The 17330-nt window shown below is 40.4% G+C and overlaps 1 protein-coding gene across 2 annotated transcripts in view; it reads left to right on the top strand.

Moving 5' to 3' along the window:
- XRN2 (5'-3' exoribonuclease 2) overlaps nucleotides 1–17330 on the top strand; it is a 79519-nt gene that overhangs the window by 488 nt on the left and 61701 nt on the right. Inside the window, exons 1-3 of one of the 2 annotated variants that reach the window (XM_024750784.1) lie at nucleotides 3895–4017; nucleotides 16411–16538; nucleotides 16621–16732. In XM_024750784.1, coding sequence (XP_024606552.1) covers nucleotides 16498–16538; nucleotides 16621–16732 — 153 coding nt within the window. In that variant the 5' untranslated portion in view covers nucleotides 3895–4017; nucleotides 16411–16497. Of the gene's footprint in view, nucleotides 1–3894; nucleotides 4018–16410; nucleotides 16539–16620; nucleotides 16733–17330 lie in introns of those variants that run through there. The other variant, XM_024750783.1, reaches the window with a different exon arrangement.

The raw sequence follows: 17330 nt of genomic DNA, 5'->3' as shown, positions 1-17330 counted from the left end.
CCCGGCAGCCGCGGCCCGCCGGGCGCCGGGGGCGGGCGCTCGGACTCGGGCTCCGGGGGTGGCATGGGCGGGGCGAGGGCCGAGCGGCGGAGCTCGCGGAGGGATGCTCCTCCCCGGTCCGCAGATTCCCCGGCGGAAGGCCCCGCCCACGGCTTTGTTTCTTCCCTGCTCGCCCGGTTTGGGTTTCGAAAGCGGCTCCCCGGCCGTAGGGCAGCGCGCGGCTGGTCAGCTGAGTTAGCTGGTTAGGGATGCGCGGGTGCTCCTGCCAGCCTCTAACCACTTTGTGAAGTAATGCTGGGGGGGGGAGGGGAGGCAGCTTTTTGTCGTTTCCTGTACTAGCCTGAAAGGTTTTCTGCTAGGGGAGAGGCCATTTGTTGCTGTTGTCAGGTCCTATGGAGAGAGCAGCACCTCGGAAATGTCTAGGTTAGGACAGAAGTCCCTTAAGTGCCCCCTTGTCTAGGTGCCCGACTGCTGGGCATGCCTTTGACATTTTCAGAATTCCTGGATGCACTTGGACAATACATTTTTTGCTGTTGGTTTGTTAGTGTTACGTAGACTGTTGGCCGTTCTTGAGTTTTGTATTTGTCGTTTCCTTGTTTCCGTCCCAGTTCGATTTTGTACTCTTAATGAGAATTTCCGGATTGGGAAGTTCAGGGGCACATTATGCTCCCCACCCCTTCGTTTTTGAAGGAAGTGCCCAGTCGACCCTGGGAACTTTTTGCTTAGGCTAGTGAGATTTGTTTGTTCATTTGTTTGTTTTTTGGACAGGTAGATGGATCTCCAGGGTTCATTCGATGTGAGATCTTGATTTTGCTTAGTTTCTATCCTAGGAGGAACCGAAACTCTTGTTCTGATGAATTTCCAGTACTCTCTGTGCTTTTCTCAAAGAGAAACTGTTAAACTGAATGCTCATGTCCTTTGCTTTTAAAACTTTTATCAAACTTTATTTAAAGTTTACTTACATCTTATCCCATTTCTACTCTCCACTGATAACTGCTTTAAACTATTTTTGGTTCTATCTCTAAATGTCCTGCTGACATCTGATTTGTTGATTTTGAGTGTATCTGTTGAATTCTAGCTATGATAGAAGAGGATGTAGTCACTTATACAGTGCCCTTCCCCACATGCCCCCCCATCCTCCTAATCATTATTTTTATTTCTTCTATTGGTAAACTTGATAAATTTAAGTAATATTCCTTTATTGTTTTATTCCATCTCCTTTACAAAGTATCCCGTGATTCTTCACATTCTGAGGTTAGGTATTAGCTTTTCTACTGCTGTTTCCTTACTCTTCATCCCAAGCTTCTCAGCTGTGCTCTTGCTTCGTTGGCATCCAGAATTAAATTGTCAGGGCTTTGGCTATGCAGGTTTGTTTCAAAACATGAAAAATCAGATAGTATTGGTGATGATTGTCACTGTGTAGATTCAGATTATGTACTGTGACTGTTTCTTCTCTTGTGCTACTTTTGTCTTTTTCTGTGTGTTGCCTGTTTTCCATTATACATCATTCCCCATCTAGACTCTCCTTCATCAGTTATTCTGTCGAGTCCTCTTTCTAGTTGGAGACTGCTTGAAGTCTTTATTTCTGTTGCTGTCGCACCTGGTTATTTAGACTTGCTAGAAAGCCGCTTCCTGAGATTTTAAAAAATTTCTTCAGTTGGAGGTACTGTTTTCTAATCATTATCTCTCTTGGCTTAAACCCTTCCTTGGTTTTTGTTCTTACTTGAGTTCTTAAGAAGTGGTGTGTGGTATGTGAGTTTTCTAAGTCCATTCTACCCTTGTATACGTGAATAATCATTAGCTAGGCAGAGTTTGAAAATTACTTTCCCTCAAAACTTTGAAGGCATTGTTCTTTTGACTTCTGTCATCCAGAATTGTTGATGAGAAGTTGAATGTTAATGTGATTTATTTATTTAGCTAACACTTATGTAGTGTTTAACATGTACTAGGCACTTCACAGATGAATTTATTAAATCCTCATAACAACTACATAACTATTTCTCCTTCTCCTCCCCCCCCCTCCTTCTTATTACAGATGAGAAAATGAAGCACACAGGGGTTAAGTAAGGTACTCAAGGTCTTGTGGCTAATACATGTCAGAGCCAGTGTCAAAACCAGGAAGCCCATGCTCTTGGTTTCTGTGTTCTTTTGCTTTCATTCTTTTGTAGTTGATGTTTTTCTTTCTGAATTTTTAAGAGATACTTATCCTTGGTGGTATAAGCTTTTGTAATTATGTACTTAGGTACAGATTTTTTTAAAAATTTCAATTCATTTTGATCAGTGCTTGGCTGACTCTGAGTCTGGAGGCTTGTGTTCTTTAGTTCTAGGGAATGCTCTTTGATTTTTTTCTTGTTTTCCTTTTACTCTGCCTTCTCTGAACTCTGAATACTGGTCCTCCTAGATTGATTTATTTTTCTTTTCTCTGTTCTCTCCTCCTTCCTCCACCGAGGTATAATTGACCTAGAACAAACTGCACGCATTTAAAGTGTACAATTTAATACATTTTGACATATGTGTATGTTCATGAACCCATCACCACAATCAAGATAATGAACATCATCTCTGAAACATTCCTTCTGCCCCTTTGTTGTTCCTCCCCATAACCCCTCCCCACTGCCCATCTTTAGTCAACCACTGACTTATTTCTGACTCTATAGATAAGTTTTCATATCCTACAATTTTATATAAATAGAATTATACAATATGTACTCTTTTTTTTTTTAACCTGACTTGGTTACTTTCATTCAGAACAATTATTTTGAAAGTCATCCATGTTGGTACTTATATCAGTAGTTTATTTCTTATTATTTTTGAATAGTATTCAGTGTTGTGCATATATCACCTTTATTCATTCACCTGATTGGTGAACGTTTGGATTGTTTCCAGTATTCGACTATTAAAAAAAGTCTATGAACATTGGTGTACAAATCTTTGTGTGAATGTATGCTTTCATTTCTTTAGAGAAAATACCTAGGAGTGAATTGGTTGCATTGTATGGTAGGTGTTTGATTATTTAAAAAGAAAAACTTGCCAGACTTTTTTTCAAAGAGGTTGTACCTTTTCATTGCCACCAGTGGTGTATGAGAGGTCTGGTTGTTCCGCTTCCTTGTCAACACTTAGTATGGTTAGTTTTCCTAGTTTTAGCCATTCTAGTGTAGTGTTATCTCAGTGTGGTTTTAATTTGCATTTCCCTGATGAGAAATGATGTTGAGCATCTTCGGGTGCTTATTTGCTTTCCATATGTCTTCTTGAGTGAGGTGTCTATTCATATCTTTTGCCCATTTTTAAGTTAGGTTGTTTGTTTTACTGAATTGTAGAGTTTCTTACATATTGATTTTTTTTTTTGCAAATATTTTCCCTTAATCTGTGGCTTGTCTTCTTAGTGCAAAGAAGAGCAAAAGTTTTTAATTTTAGTAGTCTGCTTTCTTTCTTTTTCCTCAGTATTCCTGCTTTTTGTGTTATATTTAAGAAATCTTTGCCAAGGTCACCAAGATTTTTTCTTGTGTTTTCTTAGAGATGTCTTATTATGCTTTTAGTTCGTACTATGCTTTCTGTTTTTTAGGGGTTTTTTTCATGGTGAATTACATTGATTTTCAAATGTTAAACACACCTTGCATTTCAGGTGGATAAATCCCACCTGGTCATGGTGTATTATTTTTATATACTGTTGGAGTCAGTCTGCTAACATTTTCTTGAGAATTTTTACATTTATGTTCAAAAACGATGTTTGTCTATAGTGTTTTTATAATTTTTTTTTTTTTTTTGCATTACGCAGGCCTCTCACTGTTGTGGCCTCTCCCGTTGTGGAGCACAGGCTCCGGACGCGCAGGCTTAGCGGCCATGGCTCATGGGCCCAGCCGCTCCGCGGCATGTGGGATCTTCCCGGACCGAGGCACGAACCCGTGTCCCCTGCATCGGCAGGCGGACTCTCAACCACTGCGCCACCAGGGAAGCCCCTATAATGTTTTTGTCCAGTTTTGGTATCAGAGTAATCTTGGCCTCATATTGAGTTACGAGGTACATACCCTCTTTAGTTTTGTGGAAGCGTCTGTGTAGAATTGGTATTATTTCTTCCTTCAGTATTTGGTAGAATTCATCATTGAAGCCATCCGGACTTGAAGTTTTTTGGGAAGGTTTAAGCTAAAAATATAATTTTTTTAGTAGACATAGGGGTATTCAGATTATCCTTTTTTTTTTTTTTTTGCGGTACGCAGGCCTCTCACTCTTGTGGACTCTCCTGTTGAAGAGTACAGGCTCCGGACGCACAGGCTCAGCGGCCATGGCTCACGGGCCTAGCTGCTCCGCGGCATGTGGGATCTTCCCGGACCATGGCACGAACCCGTGTCCCCTGCATCAGCAGGCGGATTCTCAACCACTCCGCCACCAGGGAAGCCCTATCTGTTTTTTTAATGAGCTTTTGTAGTTTGTATCTTACACAGATTTTGTTTTTCTAAGTTGTCCAATTTGTTGCTATAAGGTTGTTCATAGTATTCCTTATTATCTTTTTAATATCAATAGAAAATGTAGTGATGTCACTTCTCTCATTCCTGCTACTAATTTTGTCCTTTCTCTTTTATTCCATTATCAGTCTGGCTAGACTTATCTCAGAGAACTAGCTTTTGGTTTCATTGATTTTTCTATATTATTTTTTCTGTTTTCTACTTCATCGACTTCTGTTCTTATTTTTATTATTTCTTATGCTCATTTTGAGTTTATCTTGTGTTTCTTGTCCTCTTAAGGTAGAAGCTGAGGTCATTGTATTGATGCTGCTTCTTTGAGTTGCTTCTGTTGAGTGCCATAAGCTGCCTGCTAGGTGCTGTTCCAGTGGCACATCACAAACATTGACATGTTGTCTTTTCATTTTCATTCAGTAAAAAATACTTTCTCATATCCCCTTGACTTCTGTGGCCCATTGGTTATTCAGAAGAGTGTTCCTTAGTTTTCAAATATTTGGGGGATTTTCCAGGCATTCTTTTTCTGTTATTGACTTCTAATTTAGTTCCCTTGTCAGAGAACATAACTTTCCATAATTTGAATTACGTATTTTAAAGCTTAACTGATTTGTTTTATGACCCAGAATATGGTCTTGGTAAATGTTTCGTTTTGACTTGAAAAAGACACAAGTTCTGCTATTGTTGGGTAGAGTGTTCTGTAAATATTATCATGCTGGTTGATAGGATATGGAAGACTTGAACAGCACATTGATTTTCTGTCTCCTGTTCTATCAATATATATGGAAATCTTCTATAATTTTTTTGGATTTGTCTGTTTCTTCTTTCAGCTTTGTTGGTTTTTGCTCCTTGCATTTTAAAACTCTTGTTAGTGCATAAATGCTTAAGATTGTTAGGTCGTCTTGATGAATGTGTTTCTTATTTTTTGAAGATTTGATACTTTTCTTTTTTAAAACATTTATTTATTTTTGGCTGCATTGGGTCTTCGTTGCTGGGCGCGGGCTTTCTTCAGTTGCGGTGAGCGGGGGCTACTCTTCATTGCAGTGTGCAGGCTTCTCATCGTGGTGGCTTCTCTTGTTGTGGAGCACGGGCTTCAGTAGTTGTGGCATGCGGGCTGAACAGCTGTGGCATGCAGGCTCAGTAGTTGTGGCTCGTGGGCTTAGTTGCTCTGCAGCATGTGGAATCCTCCCAGACGAGTGGTCGAACCTGTGTCCCCTGCATTGGCAGGGGGATTCCTAACCATTGCGCCACCAGGGAAATACCTGAATGTGCTCCTTTATCATTATAAAATGACCTTTATCCTTGGTAATATTCTTTGCTCTGAAATCTGTTTTGTCCAGTATTAATATAACCAGATCTTTTGACTAGTGTTAACATGGTCTCTTCCCCTACTTTCTATCTTATGAATTTGTCTATTCTAGGAGCTAATATAAGTGGAATTATATAATGTTTGTCATTTTTTGTCTGGTTTATTTCACTTTTTCATTTTGCATAGTGTTTTCAAGATTCATCCATGTTTAGCATGTATCAATTTCTTTCTTTCTCTTTTTTTTCGGATTTTGGAAACCTTTTAATTGAAGTATATATACACAAATACATATATGCATGTATAGTCACTTAAATGTTTAAACTCTTCATATATTGAAGTTATATAACTGTGTATAGCTTGTTAATTTTCACAAAATAAAAATGTATGACTTGTATCCAGATTATGAAACAGAATATTATCGTAGTATTCATACCCCAGAAGTTCCCCTTTGCTCCCTTCTAGACAGTGGCCACCACACAATCCTGTCTTCTGATAGCAAAGAGTAGTTTTAGTAATGCTTATCTTGTTAAAAATGGTACCGTAACCTCTACTTTCTCTTGTATCTGTGTTTATGAGATTTCATGTTTCTTTGATTTATCTAAATTTGTTTCGTTACTATGTAGTATTTCACTGTGGAGCCCATTGTATGAAAATGCAATTCATTTTATTGGAAAACAGTTGGGGAGCATCTGTAGAACCTGAAGATACATATATTCTATAACTGTTGATTTTTAAGTCTGTATAATGATATCCCGACACGAGTTATTTTTACCTTTTGACTATTGTGAATAATGCTGCTGTGAACATTGGTGCACAGGTATTTGTACAATAGATCAGTACTTTGGGTATATACCTATGAGTGGTCCCTGCTTCTGATTCTTTTGGGTATATATACCTATGAGTGGAATTGCTGGGTCTTATGCTTAATTCCATGTTTACCTTTTTGAGGAATTGCCAAACTGTTTTCCCAATCTCTGCCTTGTAAATCGGGCATTTAGAACAATTACATTTAATATGATTATTGATATGGTTAGATTTAAATTTGTAATCTTACTATCTGTTTGCTGTCTGTCTCATCTGTGCTTTGTTTCCATTTTACAATTGTTCTCCTTTTTTATGATTCCATTTTATTTCTTCTTGGCTTTTTAACTACTCTTAATTCATTCAACCATCAGTTTCTTTACTTTGTGTCCTTGGCTTATACAGTCCTCCACTCATTAGCTTTCTGGTCTTGGGAAAATGACTTAAACTCGCCTAAACGGTGAAGAACTGGAGTTTCTTGCATTTCACCACCCTGTTCCTACAGTCTCTATGCTCTGGTCATCTCTGTATGAGAGCTGAAATAGGGCAGAATGTTGCCTTGTTTAACATCAGTTGGGAATGTGTGTGTCAGTGGACTCAAATTTTTCACCCTTCTTGTGTCTGTGAATGATCTTGAGAGTGCAAAAATTGATTTGGGAGGTTACAAAAAATTTTAGTGAGCGGGTGAATTAGCAAATATGGAATTTGTGAATAAAGAAGATCAGCTGTATATGTGCCACATAAGGTGGTTGTGTGGATTAAGTCAGTTAATCCAAGTTAAGTGCATGAAACAGTGCCTTGCACTGATACTTCAGAATTTTATTTGGTAAGTTAATTTTTGGTAGTTTATATGTCCAAGTAAAAGTGGGGATATTTTCATGTCTAACTCTTGGTAACGTTGCGTAATACAGAATTGTGCTGTTTGCATGTAGTGAAATCTAGGTTTCCCACCTTGCTTTTTTTCTTTCTTGGTCAGACTTGCCAGAGGTTTGTCAATTTTGTTGATCTTTGGTTTCATGGATTTTTAAAAATTGTTCTTTTTATTCTCTGTCATTAAATTTTTCTCTAATACTTGTTGTTTTCTTCTTTCTGCTTGCTTTGGGTTTAGTTTGCTCTTCTAGTGTCTTAAAGTGGAAGGTTAGGTTTTTTTTTCTTTTTTTTAAAATCTTAAACGATATGTGAAAATATTTACGGGTATATAGGGCTCTTAATTTCATAAAATAATAATTCAAGTCATATCAATACATGTTAAAAAGAAGCTTCTAATTTTCCAAATATTTTGATACAAAAATATTTTAAACAAATATTTTATAGACGTTTTGTGAGAAGAATATAAGGATAGTTACAAGAAACATGCTGTTCAAGTGATCTTATTCAGTTCACTTGGCCTTCTTCAAATCAGTTATAATCAGCATGATTCCAATGAAGGTTAGGTTGTTGATTTGAGATCTTTCTTATTATAGACACTTACAGCTATAAATTTCCCTGTGAACACTGGTTTTGGGCTCTACACTGTAAGTTTTCATATGTTGTGTCTTCATTTTTATTCCACTCAAATTATTTTCTGATTCACTTTTGATATCTTCTTCAATTTATTGGTTATTCATTAGTGTGTTGTTAAATTTCCACATGTTTATGAATTTGCCAACTTTTCTCCCATTATTGAGCTCATTACTTTGTTGTGTTTGAAGAACATACTTGGCATCACTTTTATGCTTTTATTGAGGTTTGTTTTATGGCCCAGCGATTGGTCTTTCCCAGAGAATGTTCCATATGCAGTTGAGAATGTATATTCTGTTGAGTGGAGTGTTCTGTAAAAGTCTCTTAGGTCTGGTTGGTTTATAGTGTTGTTGCAGTTATCTGTTTCCTTGTTGATCTTCTGTTCAATTCTGTCCATTATTGAAAGTGGAGTATTGAAGTCTCCAACTATTATTGTTCAATTGTCTGTTTCTTTCATTTTTGTCATTTATTAAAAGTTGCATGTATTTTGATGCTGTTACTAGGTGCATGTGTTTCTAGTTGTTATGTCTTCTTGATGGATTGACCTTTTTTATCATTATCAAACGTCATTATTTCCAGTAAGTCTTTTTTAAAGTCTAGGTATTTTGTCTGATACTAGTACAGCCACTCCAGTTTTCTTGTGGTTGTTGTTTGAGTCTCTTTCCCCATCCATTTACTTTCACTCTGTATCTTTGAATCTCAAGTGTGTCTCCTGTAGACAGCATATAATTGGATATTTTTTTAAATCCAGTCTGACAACTTTTGTCTTTTGATTGGATTGTTTAATCCATTCACATTTAATGTTATTGATATCACTGAATTTACATTTGCCCTTTTACTTTCTGTTTTCTATATGTATTTTTAATGTAGCGTTTAGATTTCATTAGTGATCTTTTTAAAAAATATATCTTAAGGGCTTACTATACACATCTTAATCAGCTTTAGATTTTTTTTTTTTGTCTTTTGGCCGCACCACTCTTACAGATCTTAGTTCCCTGACCAGGGATTGAACCCAGGCCCCTGGCAGAGAAAGCCCAGAGTTAGCTTTAGATTTATACTAGCTGAATTCCAGTAATATATAGAACCTTTACTGCTGTATGGCTTGATTACCATTTTCCTTTTGTTTTTAATTTTATTTTTGGCTGCATTGGGTCTTTAGTTACAGCATGCAGGATCTTTTGTTGCGGCGTGCGGGCTTCTCTCTAGTTGTGGCACATGGGCTCTGTAGTTTGCGGCACACGGGGCTCTCTAGTTGAGGCACGAGGGCTCAGTAGTCGTGGCATGCGGGCTTAGTTGCCCTGCAGCATGTGGGATCTTAGGTCCCCAACCAGGGTTTTCAACCCACATCCCCTGCATTGCAGGATGGATTCTTTACCACTGGACCACCAGGGAAGTCCCCCCATTTTCCTTTTTTTATATGGTATTGTCATTGTATGTATCATATCTGTTAATGTTACAAACCCAACAGTGCATTGCTATAATTATTACTTTACCATCTGTGGTTACTTCCATAGCATATTGCTATTTTGCTTCTACCCACCTCTTTTTGGGCTGTTACTAGGAAATATATTACATTTATATTAAAGTGTGTGTTGTAAGCCATAGTATTTTACAAAATATCATTTCATCCAACTGTTTTTTTGCAATAGCAGTTAAGAAAAGAAAGGATTAAAAAAATGTATTATTATCTTTAGTGGGGTCACTTAACTTTCAGCCTGAAGAACTTCCTTTAGTATTTCTTGTAAGTCCAGTCAGCTAGCAACAAATGCAATTTTTGTTTATCTGGCAAAGTCTTTATTTCACCTTCTTTTTATTTTTTTGCGGTACGTGGGCTACTCTCCGTTCCGCTGCACAGGCTTTTCGTTGTGGTGGCTTCTCTTGCTGCAGAGCACGGGCTCTAGGCGCAAGGGCTTCAGTAGTTGCAGCACGCAGGCTCAGTGGTTGTGGCACGTGGACTTAGTTGCTCTGCAGCATGTGGAATCTTCCCAGACCAGGGATCAAACCCGTGTCCCCTGCATTGGCAGGCGGATTCTTAACCATTCAGCCATCAGGGAAGTTTCAAGGATTCTTTTTTAATTTTTTGGTGTTTTTATTTTTGGCTGTGTTGAGTCTTTGTTGCTGCATGTGAGCTTTATCTAATTGTGGCGAGCGGGGGCTACTCTTCTCTGCTGTGTGCAGGCTTCTCACTGAGGTGTCTTCTCATGTTGTGGAGCACGGGCTCTAGGTTCGTGGGCTTCAGTAGTTGTGGCACATGGGCTCAGTAGTTGTGGCTCGCGGGCTCTAGAGTGTAGGCTTCAGTAGTTGTGGTGCACGGGCTTAGTTGCTCCACAGTATGTGGGATCTTCTGGGACCAGGGCTCGAACCCGTGTCTCCTGCATTGGCAGACAGATCCTAAGCACTGCGCCACCTGGGAAGTCCCAAGACTTCTTTTTCTTGCCAGTTCAAATCTATTGTTCAGCCCCTGTAGTGAATTTTTGATCTCAGTTATTGTATTTTTCAACTCCAGAGTATCCATTTGTTTGTTTTTTATAATTCTTGTTTTTGTTACTATTTCTATTTGATAAAAGTTGTCATCATACCTTTCTTTAATTCTTTAACCATATGTCTCTTGAATTCTGTGAACATATTTATAATAGCTGCTTTAAACTATTCTGTTAAATCTGACATCTGGACACTATCACAGGTAGTTTCTTTTGCCTGACTTTTTTCCAGCATGTGGGTCATACTTCTCTGTTTTTCTGCATGCCTGGAATTTTTTTTTTTCCTGCGAACAGGATATTTTAGGTGCTGGTCCCCCCAAGCCCTTCCCAGATACGTTATTGTTATTTATGTTGCTACTGGCTGGATTATTTTAAGGAGGTGAGTTTCTTTCTCAGCGTGTTGTTATGCCTCAGTATCCTCAGGGAGGTGTGGTTTTGATGTGCCCACAGTCACCCTGCGATGACAGTGGCACACATAGGGCTGTCTCCTACTCTCACCCACTTAACTGCTGCGTGTGATCACCCAGCAGTTAAATTCTGTGGATTTTTGTCCATTGCGCCATTGTTTTCAACAGCGCTCAGGGAATAAATTCCTCTACAGACTAATGCAGTGAAATTGTGGCACCTTCCAAGGATTAGCTTCTGAGATTAATGTTTGGTATCTGTTCTAACCCCAGGAGGGTTCCTCCCAGCTGTCTTATTCCCCAGTTCTCTCCTGCAGACCAGCTGGTCTGTGGTCTAGGCTGTATCTTCATTAGATCCCTGATTCTCTACTCAGTTCTTTTCACCACACCTTATGCCGTTCTTGAGAATGAATGCCCTTGGGTGTAAACTTCTCCATGCTCTGTTGCAAATGAAGTCATTTCTGAATTTTCAAAGCTTTTCTTGACTAGATTGCTGTTTGCTCCTTGGACTGTTTCCAAAGGCTTTAAATGTTTTGGTTTTTTAAAAGATTTTCTCTAGTTCAGCTGGGGAGCAGGTAGGCAGAAGTCCTCATGCAGTCATGCTGGTAGCTGAGCTCTCCAATATGATCTCTGTCTTGGAGAGTGAAGATCAGATTCACACATCTTGCATATTATGTGTCCCCCATAGTTCTGGCTGTAGTCCTTGACACACATTATAGGTGTTCAATAAGTTTATGCTGAATCTAGTGAAATTGCAATTAATCAGTCTGACATACCGCTTAAGATACCAGCTCTGAATTCAGATGACTGGGTTCAATCCTGGTCTGTGAACTTGGCAGAAGTGTGACTTTGGAAAGCCACTTACCCCTCTAAGCATTTGTGTTCTCATCTGTAAGTGGGATACTCTGTATCTCACAGGGTTGTTGTGAGGAGAGAGGGAAATAATCCATGAGTAAAAGCACTTAGAACAGTATCCCATTTTAAGTGTTCTGTAAACGTTAGTGATCATTAGTAGTCCTTGTTGACTGACACTGCATAAAAATGGAGAGCCGATATACATGCAACTTGAAAAAACACTAATCACTAAAAATACTAAGTTTTTTTTGTTTGACAGCTACATCAGAATTTATAGCCCGAATTTTTAATGCAAATACGGTAATCTAAATTTTTCAGTAGCCTTTTGACCCTTTCTCCCCAAAATGTCACCTGTGTTTTGCAGTTCTTTTTTGGAGTTCTGAGCTGCTTTAAGGGAAGTCTAAAACCAAGTTCTACAGTGTGTTATCTACTGTCCAACAGTGGGCGCTCTCGTTACAGTGGAACCTCAGGCATGAGTCCTGATATTCCTAGTGCTGCCGTTAAATATTGTACAGACTTACACAGAAATGCATTTAGTTAGGTATTACTGATAGTAGTGGTTTCCGCCTTACATTTGAAGAGGCAGAAAGCCGTATAAGGTTGACTGGAACAGTAGGTTGATGTGAAGCTCATTCTGGGGGTTTACTTCAAAACCTGTGGAGTGTATTTTTATACAGATTCACTGTTTGTGTACCATCTTCTTCAAATACCTTCTTTATTTTGATTCCTTGGCATATTTGTGTACAACCAGGGTAATTTCTCAACTGCTTGTTTGGGATACATATATCCCTTCCTCTTTCCATGCAGTGGGCTTCCTGCAGGGCAGAACTGCCTTGACGGCCAGCCCTTGGGTGGGTGTGCTCCCTGCCCCTGCGGGGAACTGCTGCTCAGCCAGGGTACTGACTGCCCTTCCTCCGCAAGCACTCGTGTTTTATGGGAACAACTGTCTCAAGTTGACTGGTCCACATGGGGCCTGAGAGGGCCAGGGGAGAGGAGGGTGCAGGGCTTGACCCACTGGGCTGTTCCTGCTGCTGCTGCGGGATCATCCAGATGCTGTCCTGTGAGCCCCCTCTGGGCCCAGAGCCCTCTTGTGTTCTCCCACTTCTGCATGTTTGAGGCTGTGTGTTCCATCTGATCAGATCTACTAGTTTTCCACATTTTGGGCATCCCCTGTGATTTATCAGTCACAGACGGATCTCCTTTTGGTTTTTCAGCACAGTTATGCGATTGTGGTTATTTGTTTGTTTTTAGTCTTTTTTTAAAAAAAATTATTTATTTATTTGGTTGTGCTGGGTCTCAGTTGCAGCACGTGGGATCTTCGTTGCCGCGTGCGGGATCTTTAGTTGCGGCAAACGGGCTCTTGGTTGCAGGATGCAGTTAGTTCCCTGACCAGGGATCGAACCCAGGCCCCCTGCATTGGGAGCATGGAGTCTTAATCACTGGACCGCCAGGGAAGTCCCTGTTTTTAGTCTTTTATGTGGTCTGGGGATAGAAAGGGAAGACTGCAATATGTGCTCAGTTTATCATCTGGAAAACCCGAAAGATAATGAAAAGCTATTTGAAATGAATTGGTTTTAGGGTTCAGAGTAGCTCTCCTTTTAGCTACTCTTTGATTGATTAAGAATCTCTCTTGAACCTAGCAGGAGATAACTGGCATTGTATTTAATGGCAAGGCTCTTGAAGAGTGAGTACCTTTGTTGAGTATCAGAATCTTCCCTTGAAGAAAGAAGCTCTAAATTTATATAATTGTGTTGAAGATATCCTCAGAACTCTGGAGAGAAAAATATGTTCCATTTTCTTATTGGGAATGCTTGCAGCTCTTTTCTCAAAATTAGGACCCACCTGTACCTCCTTCCCCAAGCTATACTTTCTAGGTAGTGGAAGTGGAAATTCTCATGCAGCTGCATTCAGCATTCATTGAAGAGCTGCAATATAGCAAACCAGTGGTTTCCTGTTTTTGTAAAGTTTTATTGGAATGCAACCATACTCATTCACGTCCATCTTGTTTAGGGCTGCTTTTACTTTATAAAGGCAGATATGAGTCATTGCAACTGAGATCATTCAGTCAACAAGTCTAAAATACTTACCGTCTGGCTTCTTGGAGAGCATAAAGAAAGTGGGTTTGGAGTCTCCTGAGTGTGGTGTCTGCTTGGCTCAGGAGAAAGGAAAATGTGGACTTTGAATGTAGAGGTGAGGTGGAGAGGCACAGAGCCTCCTGCCTTCATTGAGCTTGTTTTTGTTTTGGACTCATCAGATTATCTTGTTTGATAGACCTCCTAAATTGACCTCCTGCTTTCCTCCCCACTTATCCCATTCACTGCTTCTGATCAAGCCCCTCTTTCCTGATTTACAGGGTGTCTGCACAGATCACTGATAGTTTCTTCCCTGTTTTGATATCCGATTCTCCCCATTGTATATACAAACTGAAGCCCAGTCTCATTCCTTCCCTCTCTCGAAGATCACCACTTGTCCTGAAATTGGTGTTCATCATTCCCCTGCTCTTTCCTGTGCTTTCACTGCATCCATATTCATCCCTGAACAATGCCTAATACTGTTTTGTGTATTTTATAACTTCCTATAAGTGGTATACTGTGTTTTTTCTTCTTCACCTTGCTTTTTTTTGTTTTGTTTTGTTTTTGTTTTTGTTTTTGTTTTTTTGGCGGTATGTGGGCCTCTCACTGTTGTGGCCTCTCCCGTTGCGGAGCACAGGCTCCGGACGCGCAGGCTCAGTGGCCATGGCTCACGGGCCCAGCCGCTCCGCGGCATGTGGGATCTTCCCAGACCGGGGCACGAACCCGTGTCCCCTGCATCGGCAGGCGGACTCTCAACCACTGCGCCACCAGGGAAGCCCCACCTTGCTTTTTTGACAAGATATTTATGACTTTCCAGCCCTATTTCTTTGAATCTTACTTTTGTCTGGCGTTCCGGTGTATGGATGTACTACAGTTAATCAGTCCTTTCTACAGGCTCTTTTTTTTCCTAGTTAAGTTGACCTTTTGTTTTTATTTCTTTTTTAAATAGCTTTATTGAGATATAATTTATATACCATAAAAATCACCTGTTAAAACTATACAGTTCAGTGGTTTTTAGTATATATGCAGTGGCACAGCAATCACTGTTACCTAATTTAGAAATTTTCGTCATTCCCCAAAGGAATGTTGTAGCCGTTTTTAGTCACTTCCTATTTCCCTCACCCTTTCCCCCACTGCAGATTGAAGGTAATCTATTTCTGTCTAAAGATTTGTCTGCTCTGGAGCTTGTAAATGGGATCTTTTGTGGTCTTTTGTAACTGGCTTTTACTTAGCAGAATTTTTTTTTTTTTTTTTTTGGGGGTATGCAGGCCTCTCCCGTTGTGGAGCACAGGCTTCGGACGCGCAGGCCCAGCGGCCATGGCTCACGGGCCCAGCCTCTCCGTGGCATGTGGGATCCTCCCGGACCGGGGCACAAACCTGTGTCTCCTGCATCGGCAGGCGGACTCTCAACCACTGCCACACCAGGGAAGCCCTAGCAGAATGTTTTTGAGGTTCATCCATGATGTAGCATGTGCCTGATGGGCTTTTAAGTTGTTCACAATTTTTTATTATTACAAATGATACTTTTTATGTTATTTTTAAAGTGACTTTACTATTAGTAAGAGTAAAAACCAGTCTTATTGTTATCATTTGTTGAAGCTCTGGTAGAAAAAGAGAAAGATAATGCTTACCACAGAAATACAGCTGAGTGCCTCCAGGAGTGAGTAGGGCGTGGTCCTTGCCTTTGGAAGAACTCACAGTGTAGCTGGGGGTTAGAATGACAAACTAATTATAAGACCATAAAAGTGCTACAAGTGAATAAGCAAAATTGGGAGGAAATGCAGGCGGAGAAGTTAATTTTTTGAGGGATGTGTACAAAGTGTTACAAAGCGAATGGCATTTGATGTGAGTCTAGACCTTGGAAAATTAATAAGGTTTCCGGAAGTGGGTGTTGGTTGGGCGGAAGAAGGAGGAGCAGAGGTGTTGAGAGATGGAAGGGCGTCTTCCAGGAACTGGGGAGATCTGGCGGCCTGAGCAGTGTTTGGCAGGACAGTGTGGGTAAGGGCTGGACTCATTGGTCTGCACCTGCTGTGGTATCATTGGAAAAATTAGGGAAGATGAAGGCACAGCCACATTTGTATTTAAGAAAGAAAACTGACAGCATAGAGTGTGGGCTGGAGACAGTAGAGTCTGGCGGTGGGGCAGCCCATATGAAGGCTCTTCCAATCTTTTGGTGAGAGGTGATGCCTGATGTTGGTAGTGGGAATGAGAGGAGATGGTGTGGAGAGGCATTTTTCAGGTTAAATTGACAGGACTTACTGGTAACGGGCGATAAGGGAGAGAATTCTAAGATGACTCCCATGGTCTCTGTCTTGGACAACTGAGTGATTTGGGAATTTGGTAACTAACCGCCACGTAGTCAAGAGTAACTTGTTGCGATGGAATCTTTAAGGACTAAAATAGCCTATCTTATAATTTAAAGATTACTAAAAGTATTTTATTTCCAATTCAGAAATGAAGCAGGTTCATACTGAGCCTATGATGTGTCAGTTTCAGACTTGAAAGTTCAAACTACTATTAATTATCACTTCCTTATAGCCAAAAGAATGCAGTGGTGTAAAGATCCCTGTCGATGCCAGTAAACCTAATCCAAATGATGTGGAGTTTGATAATCTGTATTTGGATATGAATGGAATCATCCATCCCTGTACTCATCCTGAAGACAAGTACGTAACCCATTTTTGTTACTGATGTCACAGATTACAGAGGAGTACTATTTGATATTACATCGTTTGCTTGTCATCGTAGACCAGCACCGAAAAACGAGGATGAAATGATGGTTGCAATCTTTGAGTACATTGACAGGCTTTTCAATATTGTAAGACCAAGACGGCTTCTGTACATGGCAATAGACGGAGTGGTAAGTGCTAAATCCCCCATTTTTGTTTTTGCTGTGTTCCCAGTGTCTAGAATGAAAGTAAGCTAAATCGTGAAAAATGTTGGCTATAGTGAATTTGAGAAAGAAAGCCTCATCTTTCAGTTTATTCATTCAAATGTATTTTGTGTATGTGCCTGTTTTGTGCCGCATCCCGTGAGGGGCTGGGGATGTCAGTGACTGCCCTTGCTTTGAAGGGCTCGCCACTTAAGGGACAGAGGCAGAGGTAGACGTGCAAGGTTAGTTACCCAGGGCCTTCCTCGGGCCTTAGACGGCACTTGCAGGGGCCTTGAAGGAGGGGGAGTCAGTGCTACAAGGGAGTGAGGAAATAGAGAGGAGGGGGCGTTTGTCCCATTTTTTGAAGAGTTAAGAATAATTGGAGATTGGGAGGGCAGGGGCAGAGGAGGGAGGTGGATGTGACAGATGTGGGGAAGGAGGACCTTCCAGATGTCTCAAATGTGCCAGGTCACACACTTTCTGTGTCTCTGGCCACACTGACATGCTGGGGCAACTGCAGGTGTTTAGATTGGAAAGAGAAGTAGAGAGAGGGGCTTGAGAAGGCCTTTCTTGTCACACTCAGTTT

The sequence above is a fragment of the Neophocaena asiaeorientalis genome, unplaced genomic scaffold, assembly GCF_003031525.2.
Source record: "Neophocaena asiaeorientalis asiaeorientalis breed wild unplaced genomic scaffold, Neophocaena_asiaeorientalis_V1.1 scaffold567, whole genome shotgun sequence".
In the NCBI taxonomy this organism is placed as follows: domain Eukaryota; kingdom Metazoa; phylum Chordata; class Mammalia; order Artiodactyla; family Phocoenidae; genus Neophocaena; species Neophocaena asiaeorientalis.
The sequence above is the reverse complement of the archived record's forward strand: the minus strand, read 5'-3'. Positions and strand labels throughout refer to the sequence as shown.